The sequence below is a fragment of the Saccopteryx bilineata genome, chromosome 2, assembly GCF_036850765.1.
Source record: "Saccopteryx bilineata isolate mSacBil1 chromosome 2, mSacBil1_pri_phased_curated, whole genome shotgun sequence".
Lineage (NCBI taxonomy): Eukaryota > Metazoa > Chordata > Mammalia > Chiroptera > Emballonuridae > Saccopteryx > Saccopteryx bilineata.
In genome coordinates, this window is record NC_089491.1 from 40186804 (window position 1) to 40210910 (window position 24107).

Below are 24107 nucleotides of genomic sequence, written 5' to 3' on the forward strand. Positions count from 1 at the left end.
TAAATATTTGGAGTGCTGAGAACTTACAGAAAAGTCAAGGAAGGGCTTTAAGAAGGTAATGATGAGTAAAATGTTCACCCACACTAGAAGGCGTCTTGGGAAAGTGAGGTTCGTGTGAGTGGGAGAGGGTTGCATGTGTCTCATCCCCACCTAAAACCAGACAAACAGTAAGTTTTGAAGACAGAACTGCAGTTGTTCTTAGAATGCCCTAGACATACTTGGGTTCCCCAAGATAGGGATTGAGAGGAAACTCCAGAGACTCTAGAGAGCTGGTGTTCAATACACGTTTATAATATTGCCCTGCTGACACATGCAAGGCTGGTGCATGTGGCACTGTGAGGCATCCAGTGAGGCTGGAGGAGGGAATGCTGCTGGTGAGAGGCTGAATGTGGACAGGAAATGGATTACAGACCTTGAAATCAGGCAGGATATGAAATTGCTGTAGCACTCCCCCAAAAGAATGAAGCCCTGCTTTTTTATTGTTAATATTCCTCAGATGAAAACAGCAGTTGACAAAGTACTCATGAGAATTACCTCAATCATTCCTCACAAGAGCCTTGTGATGTAAGCACAATTTTACTGATACAGAGGTAGAAGTTTAGAGAAGTGAGGAGGCTATTTAGTGGTTATTAGATAGCAGACCCAGGGCCCAAGCCTGGATTGTTCCTTGCTTCCTTCTCTATACCACAATGCCACTGGGTAAATTCAATTTCTATAATAGAGTTTTTAGGCTGAATCAATATTAAAATTGGTTTCTGCAGCAGAGGTTTTAGGCTGAAGTGGTATTATTAAAATTATATCCTTTTGAAAAATATTTATTGAGTATAAATAAATGTCCTATACATTAAATATCAAGAAATATTCATTATTGATTACAAGTCAGGCTGTAATACTGAGGGCACCATAGAATCAAAACATCTACTCATGACATAGTGATGATTCCATTCCAATACTGTACACAGTAATAATTTACTCACAAGACACAACAAAACTCATTAAAAAAGGCCATCACTTTAACCAACCGATAATATCACAATAGAAAATGGTTTTGAATCTTAATATGAACAGTCCCAGTAATCTCATCTTTGCCTTAACAACTTAATCATGTCAATTTGAAATTGTGGAGTTATACTACCACAGACTCTAAAGAATCCCCTTTTCTTAGTTTTATTTCAAATAATTATTAAGAAATAAAATCATACATACCCACTGATACTATTAAGTTAGTCTTTCATAAGAGGAAAGGAATAAAAATTTAGTACAAAGACAGCATCCCCCAAATGTTGAGCCTCTTAACAGAAAAAAAAGAGCAATGTAATTAACTTTCCTTCAAAGAAAGGAAAGAAACCCTTATCTGTTATGGTAAATTTGGAAAGATAAATATGTCCTAGTCCCAGAATATGCGTTTATTTTGCACGATGTACTTGAATGATGCAAATCTATGAAGCAGGGATCTGTGGCAATCCGAATTCATCCACCAGGACTCCATCCTGTAAAAAGGGAGCAATGTTAATGCCACTATTTTTCAACTGATAAAGAACATGATAACAAATATTTCAGTTAAAACTCATCTCCAAATGTTTAATCAATGAAATCAAAATTCTAGCCTGACAGGTGGAGGCGCAGTGGATAGTGTCAGATTGGGATGCGGAGGACCCAGGTTTGAGACTCCGAGGTCGCCAGCTTGAGCACGGGCTCATCTGGTTTGAGCAAAAAGCTCACCAGCTTGGACCCAAGGTCACTGGCTCGAGCAAGGGATTACTCGGTCTGCTGTAGCCCCACGGTCAAGGCACACATGAAAAGGCAATCAATGAAAAACTAAGGTGTTGTAATGAAAAACTAATGATTGATGCTTCTCATCTCTCTCTGTTCCTGTCTGTCTGTCCCTATCTATCCCTCCCTCTTGACTATCTCTGTAAAAAAAAAAAAAAAATCAAAATTCTACTTAGAAGATGAGAATGAAGTTTTTTATGAAAGGTAAAGAGGAAAGTGATAAAACTGGAAAAGAACTGGAAAGAGATTAAAAGGTGTGATGTTAAAGGAAGAGTAAGAGAGGAAGAGAAACTTAAGTGTAAATCTAGAAATGGAAAAACAGGGGTGGAGGGTCCAGGAGAAAGAGTGGAGGAGTTAGTCCTTGCCTCTAGATTCCCATTTTCACTCTGATCCCCAAAATAAACAAATTAATACTTACAGCCTCCCAAATCCTTGAAGGAGCAGTGCCCTAGAGCAGGCAGTTATTGTCATATCATACTGTACACTCTGTACTACAAACATATAGGCAGTGATACCACCATCAATTAGGAAACTATATCCCATCCTTGATAGATAGCTTGGTTGGTTAGAGAATCATCTGGAAACTCAGAGGTTGATGGTTCAATCTCTGGCCAGGGCACATACAAGAACAGATCTATGTTCCTGTCTCTCTTTCTCTCATCCTTCCTCTCTCGCTAAAATCAATTTAAAATGAAATGTAAAAAAGAAAGTAAAAAGAAACCATATCTCTGACTCAGGAACCTGTGACCTTCTAGAAGTGGACATAACATACAAGCTTCAGGGAATTAAAAAAGTGGGCTATGCCTGACCTGTGATGGTGCAGTGGATCAAGCATCAACCTGGAAAGCTGAGGTCTCTGGTTCAAAACCTTAGGCTTGCCTGGTCAAGGCACATATGGGAGTTGATGCTTCCTGCTCCTCCCCCCTTCTCTCTCTCTCTCTCTCTCTCCTCTAAAATGAATAAATTAAAAAAAAGAAGGTGGGCTATGGTAGTAGTAATAAAAATTATTACACGTGTGCTGAGAAAAAGCATCCTATGCAGCTGGAATCTTGTGGGCTGTGGGCAGAGAAAGGTAGGACTACTTCAAGCTCAAGGTAGACAGGAGGGGTACAGTAGGAGAAGACAAACATTCATAGAAATCAACTATAAGGACCTGAAAAATTACCTACTTGACATTTTCTGCTTGCCCATATTTTACAGATGGAAAAATACTAATCAGATTCACAGAGAAGACATGAATTGCTAGTTTGCTCAAAGTCATACAGTGAATAAAGGCAGAGCTGAGACTGGTTCCCATGCAAGGATTCTGTCAACTACTCTGTGCATACTCAATATGTATGCTGTGAGATAAGGCAAACACCAGGACTGTAAATGTCCCATGGCAACAACAAATGACAAACTACACCAGGAACTAAGATGGAGTGAACAGCCTGACCAGGCGGTGGCGCAGTGGACAGAGCGTTGGACTGGGATGCAGAGGACCCAGGTTTGAGACCCCGAGGTCGCCAGCTTGAGCGCGGGCTCATCTGGTTTGAACAAAAGCCCACCAGCTTGAACCCAAGGTCGCTGGCTCCAGCAAGGGGTTACTCGTTCTGCTGAAGGCCCGTGGTCAAGGCACGTATGAGAAAGCAATCAATGAACAACTAAGGTGTTGCAACGCGCAATGAAAAACTAATGACTGATGCTTCTCATCTCTCTTTGTTCCTGTCTGTCTGTCCCTATCCCTCTCTTTGACTCTCTGTCTCTGTAAAAAATAGATTAAAAAAAAAAAAAGATGGAGTGAACAGGGTATCATATGCAGCAAAATTTTATCTATTTATAATAATGATAAGCACTTTGGACAGGGCTCTTAGTATGCAAAACCATTTTACATAGAAGAGCAAATTTCATCTACACAACAATTATGTGAGATGATACCTGTATTTTACAGATGCAAGGAACAGAAAAGTCCAACAGTTAAGTGATTTGCCAAGGTTTCACGGTCACTGTCAGAGACTTAAACCCAAGTGTCCTGCATCTTTTACCATGTTAATTTAGAATCTTTGTACATTTAGTTTTATGCTTAAATTATTGCCTACTTTAAAAATATCCACCCTAATCTTAGAACAACAATGGAGGGGCAGTTTGAAAACCTAAATAAAGAAATAGCAAGTATAAAAAAGGATATTGAAATATTAAAAAAGAATCAGTCAGAGATGACAAATACAATATCAGAAATGAAGACCACAATGGAAGGAATTAAAACAGGATGGATACAGCTGAGGATCGAATCAGCGAGTTGGAGGACAACTGGAATGAAGGCATGAAAGCAGAGAAGAAAAGAGAAAAGAGACTCAAAAAGTCAGAGGAAACACTTAGAGAGCTCTGTGACAACATGAAGAGAAATAACATCCGCATCATAGGGGTTCCTGAAGAAGAAGAAAAAGAACAAGGGATAGAGACTTTGTTCAATCATATCATAACTGAAGACTTCCCTAAATTAATGCAAGAGAAACTCTCACAAGTCCAAGAAGCACAGAGAACTCCATTAAAGAGAAACCCAAAGAAACCTACACCAAGACACATCATAATTAAAATACCAAAGCTAAGCGATAAAGAGAAAATATTAAAATCTGCAAGAGAAAAAAAAGTTATCACCTACAAAGGAGCTCCCATAAGGATGACATCCGACTTCTCAACAGAAACACTTGAGGCCAGAAGGGAATGGCAAGAAATATTCAAAGTAATGCAGAACAAGAACCTACAACCAAGACTACTTTATCCAGCAAGGCTATCGTTTAAAATCGAAGGAGAAATAAAAAGCTTCCCAGACAAAAAACAACTCAAGGAATTCATTACAACCAAACCAACGCTGCAAGAAATGTTAAGGGGCCTGTTGTAAACAGATCAAAGTTGGAAAAGAATATAGCAAAAAAAGGAATACACCTTTAAAGAAGAAAATGGCAATAAACAACTACATATCAATAATAACCTTAAATGTAAATGGATTAAATGATCCAATCAAAAGACATAGGGTAGCTGCTTGGATAAGAAAACAGGACCCATACATATGTTGTCTACAAGAGACACACCTTAGAACAAAAGACACACATAGATTGAAGGTAAAAGGATGGAAAAAAACATTTCATGCAAACAGAAATGAAAAAAAAGCTGGGGTAGCAATACTTATATCAGACAAACTGGACTTTAAAACAAAGGATATAGTAAGAGATAAAGAAGGCCACTACATAATGATAAAGGGAGTAATCCAACAGGAAGATATAACTATTATAAATATCTATGCACCTAATATAGGAGCACCCAAATATATAAAACAGACTTTGATGGATTTAAAGGGCGAGATCAACAGCAATACTATAATAGTAGGGGATTTCAATACCCCACTAACATCACTAGATAGATCCTCAAGAAAGAAAATTAACAAAGAAACAGCAGACTTATTGGAAACACTAGATCAACTCGATTTAATAGATATCTTCAGATCCTTTCACCCTAAAGCAGCAGAATATACATTCTTTTCAAGCGCTCATGGTACATTCTCTAGGATAGACCACATGTTAGGGCACAAAAGTGCTCTCAACAAATTTAAGAAGACTGAAATCATATCAAGCACTTTCTCCGATCACAACGGCATGAAACTAGAAATGAATCACAGCAGAAAAGCTCAAAAATTCTCAAACACATGGAAACTAAATAGCAGGGTGTTAAATAATGAATGGATTAAGAATGAGATCAAAGAAGAAATAAAAAAATTCCTAGAAACGAATGACAATGAGCATACAACAACTCAAAATTTATGGGACACAGCGAAAGCAGTGCTGAGAGGGAAGTTCATAGCACTACAGGCACACTTTCAGAAGCTAGAAAAAGCTCAAATAAACAACTTAACACTGCATCTAAAAGAATTAGAAAAAGAACAGCAAGTAAAGCCCAAATGTAGTAGAAGGAAGGAAATAATAAAGATCAGAGCAGAAATAAATGACATAGAGGCTAAAGAAACAAAACAGAGGATCAATGAAACTAGGAGCTGGTTCTTTGAAAAGGTAAACAAGATTGATGAACCTTTAAGTAGACTCACCAAGAAAAAGAGAGAGAGGACTCAAATAAATAAAATTAGAAATGAGAGTGGAGAAATAACAACTGACACAACAGAAATACAAAATATTGTAAGAAAATACTATGAAGAACTGTATGCCAAAAAACTAGACAACCTAGATGAAATGGACAAATTCCTTGAAACATACAATCTTCCAAAAATCAATCTGGAAGAATCAGAAAACCTAAACAGACCGATTACACCAAATGAGATCGAAACAGTTATCAAAAAACTCCCAACAAAGAAAAGCCCGGGGCCCGATGGCTTCACAACGGAATTCTACCAAATATTCAAAGAACTAACTCCTATCCTTCTCAAACTATTTCAAAAAATTCAAGAGGAAGGAAGACTTCCAAGCTCCTTTTATGAGGCGAGCATAATTCTGATTCCAAAACCAGGCAAAGACAACACAAAGAAAGAAAATTATAGGCTAATATCTCTGATGAATATAGATGCTAAAATCCTCAACAAAATATTAGCAAACCGGATCCAACAATATATGGAAAAAATCATACACCATGATCAAGTGGGATTTATTCTGGGGAGGCAAGGCTGGTACAATATTCGTAAATCAATCAATGTGATTCATCACATAAACAAAAAGGAGAAAAACCATATGATAATTTCAATAGATGCAGAAAAAGCATTTGATAAAATCCAGCACCCATTCATGATCAAAACTCTCAGCAAAGTGGGAATACAGGGAACATACCTCAACATGATAAAAGCCATCTATGAGAAACCCACAGCCAACATCATACTCAATGGGCAAAAATTAAAAGCAATACCCTTAAGATCAGGAACAAGGCAGGGGTGCCCACTTTCACCACTCTTATTCAACATAGTTCTGGAAGTCCTAGCCACAGCAATCAGACAAGAAGAAGAAATAAAAGGCATTCAAGTTGGAAAAGAAGAAGTAAAACTATCATTATTTGCAGATGATATGATATTGTATATAGAAAACCCTAAAGTCTCAGTCAAAAAACTACTGGACCTGATAAATAAATTCAGCAAAGTGGCAGGATATAAAATCAATACTCAGAAATCAGAAGCATTTTTATACACCAACAATGAACAGTCAGAAAGAGAAATTAAGGAAACAATCCCCTTCACAATTACAACCAAAAAAATAAAGTACCTAGGAGTAAACTTAACCAAGGAGACTAAAGACTTGTACTCGGAAAATTACAAAGCATTGATAAAAAAAATCGCCCTGGCCGGTTGGCTCAGCGGTAGAGCGTCGGCCTAGTGTGCGGAGGACCCGGGTTCGATTCCCGGCCAGGGCACACAGGAGAAGCGCCCATTTGCTTCTCCACCCCTCCGCCGCGCTTTCCTCTCTGTCTCTCTCTTCCCCTCCTGCAGCCAAGGCTCCATTGGAGCAAAGATGGCCCGGGCGCTGGGGATGGCTCTGTGGCCTCTGCCTCAGGCGCTAGAGTGGCTCTGGTCGCAATATGGCGACGCCCAGGATGGGCAGAGCATCGCCCCCTGGTGGGCAGAGCGTCGCCCCATGGTGGGCGTGCCGGGTGGATCCTGGTCGGGCGCATGCGGGAGTCTGTCTGACTGTCTCTCCCTGTTTCCAACTTCAGAAAAATGAAAAAAAAAGAAAAAAAAAATCAAGGAAGATACAAACAAGTGGAAGCATATACCGTGCTCATGGTTAGGAAGAATAACATCATTAAAATGTCTATATTACCCAAAGCAATCTATAAATTCAATGCAATACCAATTAAAATACCAATGACATACTTCAAAGATATAGAACACATATTCCAAAAATTTATATGGAACCCAAAGAGGACACGAATAGCCTCAGCAATCTTAAAAAAGAAGAATAAAGTGGGAGGTATCACACTTCCTGATATCAAGTTATACTACAAGGCTGTTGTACTCAAAACAGCCTGGTACTGGCATAAGAACAGGCATATAGATCAATGGAACAGAACAGAGAACCCAGAAATAAACCCACAGTTCTATGGACAACTGATATTTGACAAAGGAGGTAAGGAAATACAATGGAGTAAAGACAGCCTCTTTAACAAATGGTGTTGGGAAAATTGGACAGCTACCTGCAAAAAAAAGAAACTAGATCACCAGCTTACACCACTCACAAAAATAAACTCAAAATGGATAAAAGACTTAAATGTAGGCCGTGAAACCATAAGCATCTTAGAAGAAAACATAGGCAGTAAGCTCTCGGACATCTCTCGGAGCAATATATTTGCTGATTTATCTCCACGGGGAAGTGAAGTAAAAGACAGGATAAACAAATGGGGCTATATCAAACTAAAAAGTTTTGCACAGCTAAAGACAACAAGAACAGAATAAAAAGACAAACTACACAATGGGAGAACATATTTGACAATACATCTGATAAGGGGTTAATAACCAAAATTTATTTATTTTATTTTATTTTTTTTTCCATTTTTTTTTTTTTCTGAAGCTGGAAACAGGGAGAGACAGTCAGACAGACTCCCGCATGCGCCCGACCGGGATTCACCCGGCACGCCCACCATGGGGCGATGCTCTGCCCACCGGGGGGCGATGCTCTGCCCATCCTGGGTGTCGCCATGTTGTGACCAGAGCCACTCTAGCGCCTGAGGCAGAGGCCACAGAGCCATCCCCAGCGCCCGGGCCATCTTTGCTCCAATGGAGCCTTGGCTGCGGGAGGGGAAGAGAGAGACAGAGAGGAAAGCGCGGCGGAGGGGTGGAGAAGCAAATGGGCGCTTCTCCTGTGTGCCCTGGCCGGGAATCGAACCGGGGTCCTCCGCACGCTAGGCCGACGCTCTACCGCTGAGCCAACCGGCCAGGGCCAATAACCAAAATTTATAAAGAACTTGTAAAACTCAACAACAGGAAGACAAACAACCCAATCCAAAAATGGGCAAAAGAGATGAATAGACACTTCTCCAAAGAGGACATACAGATGGCCAATAGGCATATGAAAAAATGCTCAACATCACTAATCATTAGAGAAATGCAAATTAAAACCACAATGAGATATCACCTCACACCAGTCAGAATGGCGCTTATCAACAAAACACAGAATAAGTGCTGGCGAGGATGTGGAGAAAGGGGAACCCTCCTGCACTGCTGGTGGGAATGAATGCAGACTGGTGCAGCCACTGTGGAAAACAGTATGGAGATTCCTCAAAAATCTGAAAATCGAACTGCCTTTTGACCCAGCTATCCCACTTTTAGGAATATACCCCAAGGACACCATAGAACGGCTCGAAAAGGAGAAATGCACCCGCATGTTTGTGGCAGCATTGTTCACAATAGCGAAGATCTGGAAACAGCCTAAGTGTCCGTCAGAGGACGAGTGGATTAAAAAGCTTTGGTACATATATACTATGGAATACTACTCAGCCATAAGAAATGATGACATCGGATCATTTACAATAACATGGATGGACCTTGACAACATTATACGGAGTGAAATAAGTAAATCAGAAAAAAAAAAAAAGATGAATCCATACATAGAAGGGACATAAAAATGAGACTCAGAGACATGAACAAGAATGTGATGGCAACAGGGGCGGGAGGTTGGGGGAGGGGGTGAAGAAGGAGAGAGGGGTTAGGGGAGGGGAAGGGCACAAAGAAAACCAGATAGAAGGTGACAGAAGACAATTTAACTTTGGGGGAGGGGTATACAGCACAATCAAATGTCAAAATAATCTAGAGATATTTTCTCTCAACATATGTACCCTGATTTATCAATGTCACTGCATTAAATTTAATAAAAAAAAAATATCCACCCTATAACTAAGCAGTACCTGGACAGAAGAACTTTCTTTTACATTACTGCCTGGCACAGTTCATGCATGTGTTGCTGATGCTTTTCCAGGAAATGTCAAATGTCTAAAACCTACAAAGGCACCCAGTGCAAGTTCACAACAGGGTAATTTGTAATAGTATACAAATTGTCATTGTATAAAAACATTCCTGGGTCTCTGTGACACTATTTACATAGCCTGTCCATAATCCAATGCAGGAAAATTGGGCTCTCAAGGGTACCCCAAGTAATGATCAAGACAGTCTTTCCTTGTTCTTACTTAAGACTATCTTTTAGATTCCAAGACTGGTGATCAAGAATAAACCTTTATAATTTGCACAGAAAATATAAACAGAAAAAGTTTTCACCTTATTCTTTGTGTCAGTAGGAACACCTTCTGGAATTGCAGGTGCAGATGCTGCTTCATCCAAGTAAGAACTGTCTTCATCAGCCAGAAGCTCATCACCCAGTGCATCCAACTCTGAAATTGAAATAGTCAACAGTTCAAAAATATGGTCAAGTGAGTAGACAGTGACTAGAGGAATAAAAATAGCAGGCAGGGACTCATTAGGGGAAACTCTATTTGGGAAATAAAAAAAATAAAGAAATAAATGTGGTTGGGAGGAGGTTCTAAGCGAAAACAGAACATTGGCTAGGGGAGAAGCAGTAGTAATGTGACAGGGGTATCATGTGACAGAAAATCCAGTGTTCTAGATCTATCCAGTTACTCATGCTAGAAATTAACAAACATCTTTGATACCTCCCTCTCCTCTCACATTCAATCAATTATCAAGTCTTGTCCATTTAGCCTCCTAAAATTTCTTCAATCTGTTCACTTCTGTTACTGCTACCACAACATTAGTTTGAGACACCATCATCTCCTAAACAATTACAGCAAGTTTCTGAACAACATCCTCAGGCCACCCAACAGCCCTTCTCATTTTTTCCTAACTCCTACTAAGCTTTTAGGTCCCGTGCCTGTCCCCTACTACCAAATGCTTTAGATTTCTCAGCGATGTGCTTCATGGTACCCCATTCTTCTCCGACCGTTTGTGCTCTTGTAATTAACTACTTGACAGAAGCAGTTTCTTATTCCTGTTCAAGAAAATTCATGGCATGACCAGGCAATGGCGCAATGGATAGAGCGTCGGACTGGGATGCGCAAGGACCCAGGTTCGAAACCTCAAGGTCGCCAGCTTGAGCATGGGCTCATCTGGTTTGAGCAAAGCTCACCAGCTTGGACCCAAGGTCACTGGCTCGAGCAAGGGGTTTCTCAGTCTGCTGAAGGCCCATGGTCAAGGCACATATGAGAAAGCAATCAATGAACAACTAAGGTGTCACAATGAAAAACTGATGATTGATGCTTCTCATCTCTCTCCGTTCCTGTCTGTCCCTATCTATCCTTCTCTCTGACTCTCTCTCTCTGTCCCTGTAAAAAAAAAAGAAAATTCATGAATTCAGGGGTCATATTTGTTTTCTACAATGCTGAATTCCCAGCACCTAATACAGTGTCTGGTATACAGTAGATGTACAATAAGTATCTGCCAGCTACTGTTTCTTGATCTGCTTTGCTGTTTTGAGGGAGTGGAGTCCAAGCAGAAAAATAGGAAGAACAAAAGCAAAAAGGAAAACAGCAGGGAAAGGCCATGTTTAGCTAGTAAGGTCAACAAAAGCCTTTGCATGGACCTTCCTTCAGAGTGTGTCCATCTCAGAGCTGTTGGTGGAGTACGCAAGTCCAAAGTGGCTGACGCACAAGCCCTCTTGCCAAAGACTGTGGCATAAACTATCTCTCAAGGAACTCTCACAGGAATTTTCTCTTAGCATTTGGGAAAAGGTCCTAGGCACTTGCTCCTTTAAAACTCTAAAGCAAGGCATACATTGCTTTTCCCATAACTTACCTGCTTCTAGGTCATCTTCATCTAACTCTGGGGTGCCATAACTACGACTCAGTGCTTCTTGGATTTCGTTTGCATCTTCCATCATATCCTCTAGCTGGTCTTGTAAATCCTACAGGAATATATGACAGGATTTAAATTCATTTCCCACCATTTTTCTCTACCGCTTGTCCCTATCTTTTCTCTGAATCTTAGAAAGGAGTAATTTTTAAAAAGATGATGTACAAAAAATACAGAGACATAACAAGTTCTCAACAGTGTCAGTTCCCCTCTTTTACCCCAGTCCTTGGCTAGTAATTATTTTTAGTTAACAGCTGAGCAGGTGTTCCTCTAAAGGACAAGTTTGAGTAACTCTGAATGTCCCTTCTAATTAATAAATATAAGAAAGTGAGCTTAAAGGATTATTTAAAAGTCACAAATTTTAAGATTTTATCTAACAATAACTATAAATGTCACTAACCCACATAATCCTCCTCCTGTTTTTGGTGGTAAAAATATAAACTTAAAAATAAAGAAGAACAGAATTGGTGATCTTGTCTTTGAATTTAAAGTGCCTCATGGAAATCTGAAGTCCTACTGCAATAATAGATGCCCATCAGCCCTCTGTCATTACAGAGTTTACCTGAAATCTTAAGTCAAGCAACAGCTACACTATCAACATTTTTCTAATTAATGGAGAAAAAGAGATAATTGAGATAAGCAAATTACTCGTCTTGAGTTAGCTAAAGACTGACTACTCTGTGTAATAAATGAGGCAGTAGCAGCAACAATTAGGAGGTATAAAAAGTTGTATTTGGCCCTGGCTGGGTGGGTTAGTGGATAAAGTGTTGTGCCAGTGCACTGAGGGCCTAGCTCTAATCCCTGGTCAGGGCACATGAGAAGCAACCAATGAGTAAACAACTAAGTGGAACAATCAGTTGGTGCTTCTCTCTCTCTCTTTACCTTATCAATGGAAAAATAAAAGTACTGATCCTGCCATGGTTGGTTAAACAAATGAAATCAGGATAGGCTTGATATCTGAGACCAGGCTGGTAAAAATAATTGACTGAGGGTATAAATCATTAGTGAATAATTTACTTATGCTTAACTGGGAGACTACTACAAGGCCAAAAAGAATGTAAAACTAATCTGAGAAGTAGGATAGAAAATAAAGAACAGTTAGTGTAATGGTTTAAAGAGCTAACTCTGGAATCAGACATACCCAAGTTAAAATTTTGTTAATGTCTTTAAGCTTTAATTTCTTTATCTTTATAATAGGATTATTAATACCATACATTATATAAGAATTTATTGCAGCCTGACCAGGCAGTGGCGCAGTGAGTAGGGAGTCGGACTGGGATGCGAAAGGACCCAGGTTCACAACCCTGAGGTCGGAAAAAAAAAAAAAAAAGACCCCGAGGTCGCCAGCTTGAGCACGGGCTCATTTGGCTTGAGCAGAAAAAAAAAATAAAATAAAAGCTCACCAGCCTGACCTGTGGTGGCGCAGTAGATAAAGCGTCGACCTGGAAATGCTGAGGTCGCCGGTTCGAAACCCTGGGCTTGCCTGGTCAAGGCACATATGGGAGTTGATGCTTCCTGCTCCTCCCCCCTTCTCTCTCTCTGTCTCTCCCTCTCCTCTCTAAAAAAAATGAATAAATAAAAATTAAAAAAAAAAAAAGCTCACCAGCTTGGACCCAAGGTCGCTGGCTCGAGCAAGGCGCATGGTCAAGGCACATGAGAAAGCAATCAATGAACAACTAAGGTGTCGCAATGAAAAATTGATGATTGATGCTTCTCATCTCTCTCCGTTCCTGTCTGTCTGTCCCTATCTATCCCTCTCTCTGACTCTCTCTCTGTCCCTGTAAAAAAATAAAAATAAATAAAAAATAAAAAAAATAATAAAAAAAAGAATTTATTGCAATAAAATATGTCAAACACTAAGCACTTAATACTAGTTAGTTCCTACTACATTAAGGAAGCGCAGAACAATATACTCTTCACATACTGAAAATTTCATATAATGGGGTAGTGTTGATACTACAGAAAAGGCCCAAATCAGCATCTTCAGAATTTCTAGAACAGTGCAAAAAATTTGAAAACTCCTTTCTAGCCTCCACGTATAGAAAGTAAAATAGAAAAAACATTTTAAAAAAATGCTCTGCTCTTTGCATTTCCAAGTGTCAAAATACCACACTGTACATATGCAACATTTTGCTATTCAGAGAAGGACTGGATGAAACAATAATTAAGAGAGTGAAAATAACATAACTAATCAAGTCAAGCTTTTACTATGCTATTACATACCCAGACAAGACATTTTCCCGAAATCATCTATGAATAGGCTTCCTAGCAATAAACTCCAGGATAGACACAGAAAAAATACATTACACAAAGAACAGGTTGATTCAGAACTGGACAAACAAAAACAATATAAACAAATGCAAACACTAGACTTGATGTGCAGAAACAGAAAAATAAAAAAGAAACAGCTACATACACACAGAAGCAAAATTTTTAAATGAGAGCTTGAAAAAAAAAGAAAATGTTTTACAAGTATTTTAGGAAAAATGAAATTCAAAATATATAACCCAACTAAAGATACACATGCATACACACCAAAAAAGTTAAAGAAAAAGAGACTTTCCACCTGTCATGTGGGCATATCTATTAGGGGACAGGAAAAAGGATAATTAGGCAGGGAAACAGAGAGACAGGTGAAAGATGAAGAGACATACAAAAACCTCACAAAGACCAAAGTTTCTATTTCGTTTATTATATGGCGTTAACTAAACACAAGGAACCCTAAAAACTGAATATAAATATAACTTCATTTTATTATCACATAGTATATACCTATAAGACAAGCATACATAAAACATTTTTCTCCTCAAAGATATCACTAAGTTTAATGCCTTGTAAGCAAAGACTAGTGAAGAATTAGATAGCCATAGGTAGTCTAAGGAGGAATGCTTAAAAAAACCGCAAGATTGAGGAATGCTGTCACTCCTTATTCTTACAAAAAACTGAAAGGCCAGCACTCCCAGAGAATACCTCTGTAGAGACAGTAAAATGCTGGGTACACAGTGTAAGTACTCAACCAACAAATACTTCTTGAATTGTGCAGAACCACTTTGTGCTGTTTAATAGCCACTCATTTATTTGTTCATTGACCATCAAATACTTTCTGAGCACCAACAATGGCCAGGCATTGTTCAAGGCTCTGGGGATACAACAGTGAACAAAACTGAGTCGTTGTCCTCATATAGAGACATTCTACTCAGGACATAGATGTAAAGGCACCATATTTTCAGAAGCCTCTTTCCTTTGGCCAGTCACCACTCCTTCCCTCTGCTATCCATGCTTGCCATCTGGGCTGTTCAAATGACAGAGGTGACAGGAGCCAAACTCTCACCTCCCAGCCAAAACATGATCTCAAAAAAAAAGCTAATTTTTTCTTCTTCTTTTTAGCAAGAGAGAGAGAGACAGACAGACACAGACAGGAAGGGAGATGAGAAACATCAACTCATAGTTTTGGCACCTTAGTTGTTCATTGTTTTCTCATACATGCCTTGATTGGGGGGCTCCAGCTGAGCCAGTGTCCTTGGGCTTTAAGCTAGTGACCTTTGGGCTCAAGTCAGCAACCATAGGGTCCTGTCTATGACACCACGCTCAAGCTGGTGACCTTGGGGTTTTGAACCTGGGTCCTCAGCGTCCCAGGCTGATGCCCTATCCCCTGGGCCCCCACCTGGTCAAGCAGAAATGCTAATTTTTTTTTTTGTATTTTTCTGAAGCTGGAAACAGGGAGGCAGTCAGACAGACTCCCGCATGCACCCAACCGGGATCCACCCGGCATGCCCACCAGGGGGTGATGCTCTGCCCATCTGGGGCGTCGCTCTGCCGCAATCAGAGCCATTCTAGTGCCTGAGGCAGAGGTCACAGAGCCATCCTCAGCGCCTGGGCAAACTTTGCTCCAATGGAGCCTTGGCTGCAGGAGGGGAAGAGAGAGACAGAGAGGAAGGAGAGGGGGAGGGGTGGAGAAGCAGATAGGCGCTTCTCCTGTGTGCCCTGGCCGGGAATTGAACCCGGGACTCCTGCACGCCAGGCCGACGCTCTACCACTGAGCCAACCGGCCAGGGCCAGAAATGCTAATTTTAAGGACTTAATGATATTAAAAATCTAGAGAGAATCAATAGAAATGGAAACAAATACCATGCCAGGAACTGTTTTAAGTGCTCTCTCTATATATCCTTATTTAACACTCATTACAATAGGAGATGGGCAGCAACATCACTACTTTACAACTGAGGAATTGAGACTCAAAAATCATTAAGAAGTAACAGGAAACTGGGTGCTTATTTATAGGTGCTTATTATGTACCAGGCATTGTATGTGTCGACACGTCAACTTGTTTATTACATCTTTATAATAATAACCATAAGTGGTATTAGGAGCCTTGCATTAATAAGGATAGTGAGACCTTTGCTAACTTGTCCTGAAGTTAGTTATGAGTAAATGGTAGGCCCAAGATTTAATCGTCTTCTGTACCTTTCCCATCACACACATACATTCATTTGAGTTCTTTCAGAAAGTAGTGCATTCTTGCAGAAACCAGTATATGTCTCACCTCGATTTGGTCAATTTTCACTTGCTTGTATGCTTTCTTCATTTCCTTTACTCCCAGTTTCATAGCATCAACCTAAAAAAAGGGTTAAGAGAAAACACACTACCTTAAGAAGCCATGCTGGTTAAACTGTCTTTTATAAACCACAGGAATAAAGTACAAGAGTACAAAAATAAAATAAAATCACAGGAAAAAGTGCTATGAAGTACCGTGGTCTTGGTGTCCTTCAATGACTGGATGGTGTAATTGGCTTGTTCCATGTTAAATGATTGTTGGGCAAGATTGTCCCGCTGCTGCTCATACCTTTTTAGAGTGAATTGAGAACGGCAAATGTGAGCCAGATAGAAATCCTCAGGAAGAAAGTACCTCTAATACTAAACAAGAGAATTTTCTTTAAAACATTAAAAAAATTGGCTCTGGCAGGTTCGTTCAGTTGGTTTAGAGGTCGTCCCAAAACACCAAGGTTGCGGGCTTGATCCTTGGTGAGGGCACGTACAGGAAGCAACAAACGAATGCTTCCCTCTAAAATTAATAAATTAAAAAAAATTTTATGTACATACATACACACACACAGAGAAAAACTGGCCAAAACAATCTCTAACCAGATACCACTTGATGGTATTTGGTCTTTTTTGTAAGTATTTTAGTTATAACATTATTTTCCATTTACTATTATAGTACTTGTTGCTACAAAGTCTTAATATACTGTGTTTTTTGCTCCATAAGACAGACTCCCCCCCCCCCCCCAAAAAAAAGTGGAGGGGAAAATGCCTGTGTATCTTTTTTTTTTTTTTTTTTTTTCTTCTGAAGCTGGAAACGGGGAGAGACAGTCAGACAGACTCCCGCATGTGCCCGACCGGGATCCACCCGGCACGCCCACCAGGGGCGACGCTCTGCCCACCAGGGGGCGATGCTCTGCCCCTCCGGGGCGTCGCTCTGCAGCGACCAGAGCCACTCTAGCGCCTGGGGCAGAGGCCAAGGAGCCACCCCAGCGCCCGGGCCATCTTTGCTCCAACGGAGCCTTGGCTGCGGGAGGGGAAGAGAGAGACAGAGAGGAAGGAGGGGGTGGGGGGTGGAGAAGCAAATGGGCGCTTCTCCTGTGTGCCCTGGCCGGGAATCGAACCCGGGTCCCCCGCACACCAGGCCGACGCTCTACCGCTGAGCCAACCGGCCAGGGCCCTGTGTATCTTATGGAGCGAAAAATATGGTATTTATTAAGTATTTTAACACACTATTTGGTTCAGAATATATTTTTTCTTATTTTCCTCCTTAAAATCGTAGGTGAGTCTTATGGTCAGGTGCATCTTATAGAGTGAAAAATATGGTATATATAATGTTTTTACATTATTTCCTATGCTTACATTTCCAGAAGTAGAATTCTAGGGTAAAGGGTAAGACTGTTTTTAAGGCTCTTCACACATAAAGTGAAAATATTTTCCAGGAGACTGAACTCTTGAGGACAGGTATTATATTTTATTAATCTTGAATCCATAATTAGATACCCTATCCGACCTAATATAATGCCTCGCCTTCAAAATATGTTTTTGTTTTTTTAACTTTTTAACAATATTTTTTTTAAAATTTATTTATTCATTTTAGAGAGAAGGGGGGAGAGAAAAAGAGAGAGAGAGAGAAGGGGGGACGGGAGGAGCAGGAAACATCAACTCCCATAAGTGCCTTGACCAAGCAAGCTCCAGGGTTTTGAATTGGCAACCTCAGCATTCCAGGTCAATGCTTTATCCACTGTGCCACCACACGTCAGGCTTAATTTACTGATTTTGAGAGAGAGGAGAGAGAAAAATAGGGGAGAGCAGGAAACATCAACTCATAGTAGCTGTTTCCTATATGTACCTTGACCAGGCAAGCCCAGGGTTTTGAACTGGTGACTTTGGCATTCCAGGTTGACGCTTTATCCACTATGCTACCACAGGTCAGGCAAAATATGTTTTTTTAAATAAAGTTTTCTATCAAAGTATTGTACTACCTCAAAGGTTTACATCATATTCTTTATATAATATCTGAAAACCAACTATCTTACCAGGAGAAAAATGGTCAGTTGACAGCGTAGGCAGATGGTGGTGAAATATTAAAAAGTAGTTTCCAAAGAAATATTATTTTAAAGATTTTATTTATTTATTATTTTAATTAAATTAATTAATTAATTTATTTTTAAACAGAGACAGAGTGAGTCAGAGAGAGGGATAGACAGGGACAGACAGACAGGCACTGAGAGAGATGAGAAGCATCAATCATTAGTTTTTCATTGCGCGTTGCAACACCTTAGTTGTTCATTGATTGCTTTCTCATATGTGCCTTGACCGCGGGCCTTCAGCAGACTGAGTAACCCCCTGCTGGAGCCAGCAACCTTGGGTTCAAGCTGGTGGGCTTTTGCTCAAACTAGATGAGCCCGTGCTCAAGCTGGTGACCTTGGGGTCTCGAACCTGGATCCTCTGCATCCCAGTCTGACACTCTATCCACTGAGTCACTGCCTGGTCAGGCTAAAGATTTTATTTATTGATTTTAGAGAGAGGAGAAGAGAGAGAGAAAGAGAGGGAGAGAGAAAGAGAGAAAGGGGTGGGGAGTGGGAAGCATCAACTCATAGTAGTTGCTTTTTTTTTTTTTTTTTAAATATATATTTTTTTAATTTTTTTTTATTTACTTTTTTTTTTTTTAGATTTTATTTATTCATTTTTATTAGAGAGAGAGAGAGGGAGAGAGAGAGAGAGAACAGGGGGAAGAGCAGGAAGCATCAACTCCCATATGTGCCTTGACCAGGCAAGCCCAGAGTTTTGAACCGGTGACCTCAGCATTTCCAGGTCGACGCTTTATCCACTGCGCCACCACAGGTCAGGCAGTAGTTGCTTTTTGTGTGTGCTTTGACCTGGCAAGCCTGGGATTTTGAGCTGGTGATCTCAGTCTTCCAGGCTGACACTTTATCCACTGCGCCATCACAGGTCAGGCCCAAAGAAATATTTAAAAGGACAAAGAAATACTCATAATATTAAGTATAAACCTATATTCCTATATAAAGGCCATTTGTTTTCTTCTAAAAAACGATGTGCACATATACCATGTATTCTCAAGCACAGAAAAGAAACTGTAAGAAGACAGCATTTCCAGGTGGTTATTTCTGATAGTAGGAACCTAGGTAAATTTTCTTTTCTTCTACTCATGTTTATGTATATATTTTTCAAGTTACTATAATGCACATGTATCCTTTAAAAAAAAAGTTACTTAAAACTTCCAATGCCTGATCAGGTAGTAGCACAGTGGATAGAGCATCAGCCCGGGACACTGAGGACTCAGGTTCGAAACCCTGAGGTTGAGCATGGACTCTTCTAGTTTGAGTCAGGATCACCGGCTTGAGCGTGGGATCATAGACATGACCTCATGGTCGCTGGCTTAAGCCGAAAGGTCGCTCACTGGCTTGAAGCCCAAGGTCGCTGGCTTTAGCCCAAGTTCACTGGCTTGGGCAAGGGGTCTCTGGCTCGGCTGGAGCTTCCCAGTCAAGGCACATATGAGAAAGCAATCAATGAACAACTAAGGTGCCACAACTATGAGTTAATGCTTCTCATCTCTCTTGTTTCCTGTCTGTCTGTCCCTTCATATCTCTCCTTCTCTCTCTCACTAAAAAACAAACTTGCAACGCTACCAATTTAGTTTCACCACTCTAGGCATTACAATAGCCCCCCATTTTTTTTTTGTATTTTTCTGAAGCTGAAAATGGGGAGGCAGTCAGACAGACTCCCGCATGCGCCCGACAGGGATCCAGCCGGCATGCCCACCAGGGGGCGATGCTCTGCCCATCCGGGACATTGCTCTGTTGTGACCAGAGCCATTCTAGCGCCTGAGGCAGAGGCCATGGAGCCATTCCCAGCGCCTGGGCCATCTTTGCTCCTATGCAGCCTTGGTTGCGGGAGGGGAAGAGAGAGACAGAGAGGAAGGAGAGGGGGAAGGGTGGAGAAGCAGATGGGTGCTTCTCCTGTGTGCCCTGGCCGGGAATCGAACCCGGGACTTCCGCACGCCAGGCTGACGCTCTACCACTGAGCCAACCGGCCAGGGCTAGCTCCCCAGTTTGACTAACCTAAAAGGAGTAAAATTTTATGAATAGGAAAAGAGTTATTAACAATCTTTGTTCCTCATTCAGTAGTTGATTAGATTACATCTAACCTCTATAACCCTATAGAAAGTCTTCAGCTGGACAGCCCACAAAGGTAAGCAACAAAAATACTACTTGGCTTCTGCTTAAATACTGGGATATAGTCACTGAAAGCAAATTAAGGACCTTTAAGTCTTCCGGTGGGAGGGAACAATATTCAAGATTTTCAATTTTACATATAAACAAAAATTATGGTGTGTAAGAAGACCTGACTTGGAGTGGTGAACACACAATACAATATACAGACAATGTATTATAGAATTGTACCCCTGAAATGTATATAATTTTATTAACCAATGTTACCCGAATAAATTCAATAAAAAATAAGTAAGTAAAATTAAAAAGGCACACTCTAATTAAATAAATAATGAGAGAACCAAACCCTATGGGACTGGGCAGTCCAATAGAAAAGCCACCAGCCACATATGGTTAAACTTAAATTGTTAAAATTAAATAAAATTAAACAATTTAATTAAAAATAGACACTTTTTAAATCCTCAACAGCTACCCCTGGCTACAAGCTATTGAGCCAGTCAGCAGAAATAAAGAACAGCACTATTAAAGCAAAACATTGTTTAAATGGATGGTGACACAGAAATGTTGCTGAATACAGAGGGGGAGAAAAAGCCAGTTAACTATATATGTAAATAAAATTTGTAATTAAATAAAGAATTCTTAGAAAATGGTATAAAAACCTGAAGGAATGGAAGATCATTTCTCTTTTGGTCAAACCTGTGGAAGAAAGGAGATTATGCCTATAACTTACATCCGCTTTTGCTTTAAAACCCGCAAGGCTTTCTGCTTGACCATATTCTGAGAAGAAAAACAGATTTTGATGAAAAGAAGTGGAAAACATATACATGGTAAAAGAAATCTCCTAATCCTAGTTGGGGCGCATGCAGGAGTCTGTCTCTTGGCCTCCCCTCCTCTCACTAATAAAAAACAATAAAAAAGAAATCTCTCATTTCCCCAAATGTACCTATTTACTTACTCTGTTCTTCAAAGAGGCATATATAGTGGCTCCTGGACTGTTCTTCACCTCCCAGCACAGTCTTTAAGCCTCTGCTCATCTCTGCCTTTGCATCCCATATCCCAGTGTATGAACTGTATGCCTTTTTTCTAGGCATATTAGCTCCACTCCCAACCCCAATAATGTTGATTTTGTATATCCAGTAACCTTAGGAGATCCCCAACCTGGACATCCTACTTTCTACTCAAACTCAACATACACAAACTCCTCAACCTGCTTTCTCCTTGGGAATTACTAACAGTCCCACCAATCTCTCATTGTTCTAGGTTGAGAACCTGTTCATCAACCTTACCTTTCCTCTCTCTCTTCATGAACAGAATTCACTTTGAATTTGATTCATGTCATTCTCATGGCTACCACCATGCTTTAGGCTTTCACTCTAGTCTAGATGAGTTTTCCTGCTTCTGGCCACTCTTCTTTCCATGCCATCAACTAAGATGGCTGAGAAATGCCTCTCGTAACTTCCCTTTCTATACTGTTCCATAAATCATTGTATTTGTCTCCTCCAATGAAGAAGGGAAAGCAGATATTATTACCTCACAGAGAATAATACCACCTAACATTTACTGAATGTTTCCAGCTACTAGACGCAGTGCTATGTAGGTCACATGAATTACCTTGTTTAATCCTCAAACTATAAAGTAGGCATTATTCCCATGTTACAAATGGGAAAGCTGAGGTACAGTGATGCTAACTAAGCAACTTGCCCTAGTTCAAATAAGTTATAAAGATGGAAGCAAAGTAGGTAGTTCTATATCCAGTCCATACACTTTATTTTAGTACTCTATGTTTCTACCTAACCAAAGAGGAAAATAAGCAGTAAGGTGACTTTACTAAGGCCCCAGCTAGTAGGTAGTGAAGGTGTTAATAGAATACTGGTCTCCAGATGCCTAGTTCGGCACTTTTTCCCCAACATGCCACTCCTTAATCAGTCTATTATACGTACTTAACATGACCAGCCTGGCAACTCATTATTTTTGAACATGGCCCAGCCCCCTGGTCGGAAAACTGCCGAGCCACATGCAGGTCTTTGGCTCCTTGAGAGTGGCTCTTCCACAAAATACCACATGAGGGCGCTATTTCAATAAGGAATGTACCTACCTATATAGTTTAAGTTTAAAAAATTTGGCTCTCAAAAGAAATTTCAATCATTGTACTGTTGATATTTGGCTCTGTTGACAATTGAGTTTGCATCAGCCCTTCTCCGCAGATTGCTATTTTCTCAGTAGAGCACACTAATTCACACATACATGCTTTTGGACATTGGATTAGTATCTTCTCTCCACCAGGTCAAAATCCAGTCTCCCTTTCATATCTGGCTGCAAACTCTCTTCCCTGAAGGTTATACCCTCACGTAGATTCTCTTTACCAGACTATTAGTATGCCTTCTGTATCTCTCCCCAGCCCCTATCACCAGGCCCTATTTCCACAGGGGCTTCAATGAGGCTGTTGCAGCAGCTGCTGCGACCTTACCTTTGCAGGACCCTCTCTCATCTTCTTGATCTGATCCTTATACTTCACTAGCTCAGCATCCAGTCGAGAAATCTTCTTGTCAATGGATTCTGCCCTACTGTCCACCTTGAGGAAAAGAACAAAAGGCAGTGGTAGCTATTGTAATATACTTACATGAGAAGGAGGGGGGGGGCAGAAGAGAAAGGAATATGAAGGAAGAAAAGTACAGAAGACCATAGGGCAAATGGGGAAAACTGTGGCTTCCAAAAGGAGTGGGATTTCCAGTCAGAAACACTGCCGGCGAGGAGGGGGGGCTTTTATAAACTATGCTCCACCAACCAGATTTTGATATTCCAGGGTCACCCTCAATTGCATTTGGGCAGAAAAATTTGATACTCAATTGGCTAAGTTGCAATTTTCCTAGAATCAGAAAGTAGTCAGGCTGGGGACTCAGCCAGGAGGTATGTGAAATTAGCCCAGTGGACCCTAGCTAGGACTGTAGATCTAATGCTGTCCCCTAAATAGAGGGTGGTGGCTTAATGTGCAGGTGCAGGGCTCTGAATTTTGTTACTGAGATCCAGGACAGGGGTACAGCTATGCTAACGTAGGATATCAAGTTGAGGGTCCTGACGTGTAAGAGGGATGAGGTATGAAAGGTAAGGGGTCGGGCTAGACGAGGTAGGAAGGGTGTATAGGCCGAAGACGGGTTGAGGTGAAGAGATAAAGAACAAACTAGTGGACGCGACAGTGGGCATCAAGAAGAGGTCGGATGCCAGTAGAGGAGACAGTGATGGGTCAAGGATCCCTGGTCTGTGGCGTCAGGAGTGACCCAGGTAACAGGAACGAAGGTGGAGTGGAAAGGGCCGAGGTGTTATGGGCCTGAGACCGGGAATGGGGTGGAGGAGTAGGAGCCAGGGGTGGATGGGGTGAAGCGTTTCAGAGGCCCCGAGCCTAATTAAGTGTGGTCAAGCGCCCACCGTGCCAATGCAGTCAGTCAGGCTAGGCGGCGGAGCCTTGGGTTTCGCTTTCCCGAAGAATCGGTTCATCTTGGGTCGCCGCGAAGAAAACCCAAACACTGGAGCAAAACCAAAAACGGAAGCACAAAAACCTCCGCCTTTTCCTTGACTTCCGGCTCCCCATGCGCAAGCGCAATGAGTTTATTAGAGTTTCCCAATCCTTTTTCCGGGTTTTTAGCTCGGCCTTCCGGGGAAGGAGAGCTCCAGGAGGTTGGAGGTGCGGGATAGAGAGTCAGCAGGGGGCGTGTCCACAGAGATATGAGGGCGTGGCTTCAGATCAGCAAGGCAGGGCCTCATCTGAGTGGGTGGGACCG

General features: G+C 40.9%; 1 protein-coding gene across 1 annotated transcript; it reads right to left on the reverse strand.

The window, feature by feature from the left end:
- Nucleotides 1-780: 780 nt before the first annotated feature.
- CHMP5 (charged multivesicular body protein 5) lies at nucleotides 781-23908 on the reverse strand. The gene is made up of 8 exons (XM_066256921.1): nucleotides 23755-23908; nucleotides 22799-22903; nucleotides 21062-21108; nucleotides 16346-16439; nucleotides 16140-16211; nucleotides 11540-11648; nucleotides 10010-10122; nucleotides 781-1490 (listed from the first exon to the last, which is right to left on the reverse strand). Exons 1-8 carry the CDS (start codon nucleotides 23821-23823, stop codon nucleotides 1440-1442), a joined length of 660 nt encoding a protein of 219 aa, XP_066113018.1. The 5' UTR covers nucleotides 23824-23908; the 3' UTR covers nucleotides 781-1439.
- Nucleotides 23909-24107: the final 199 nt, after the last annotated feature.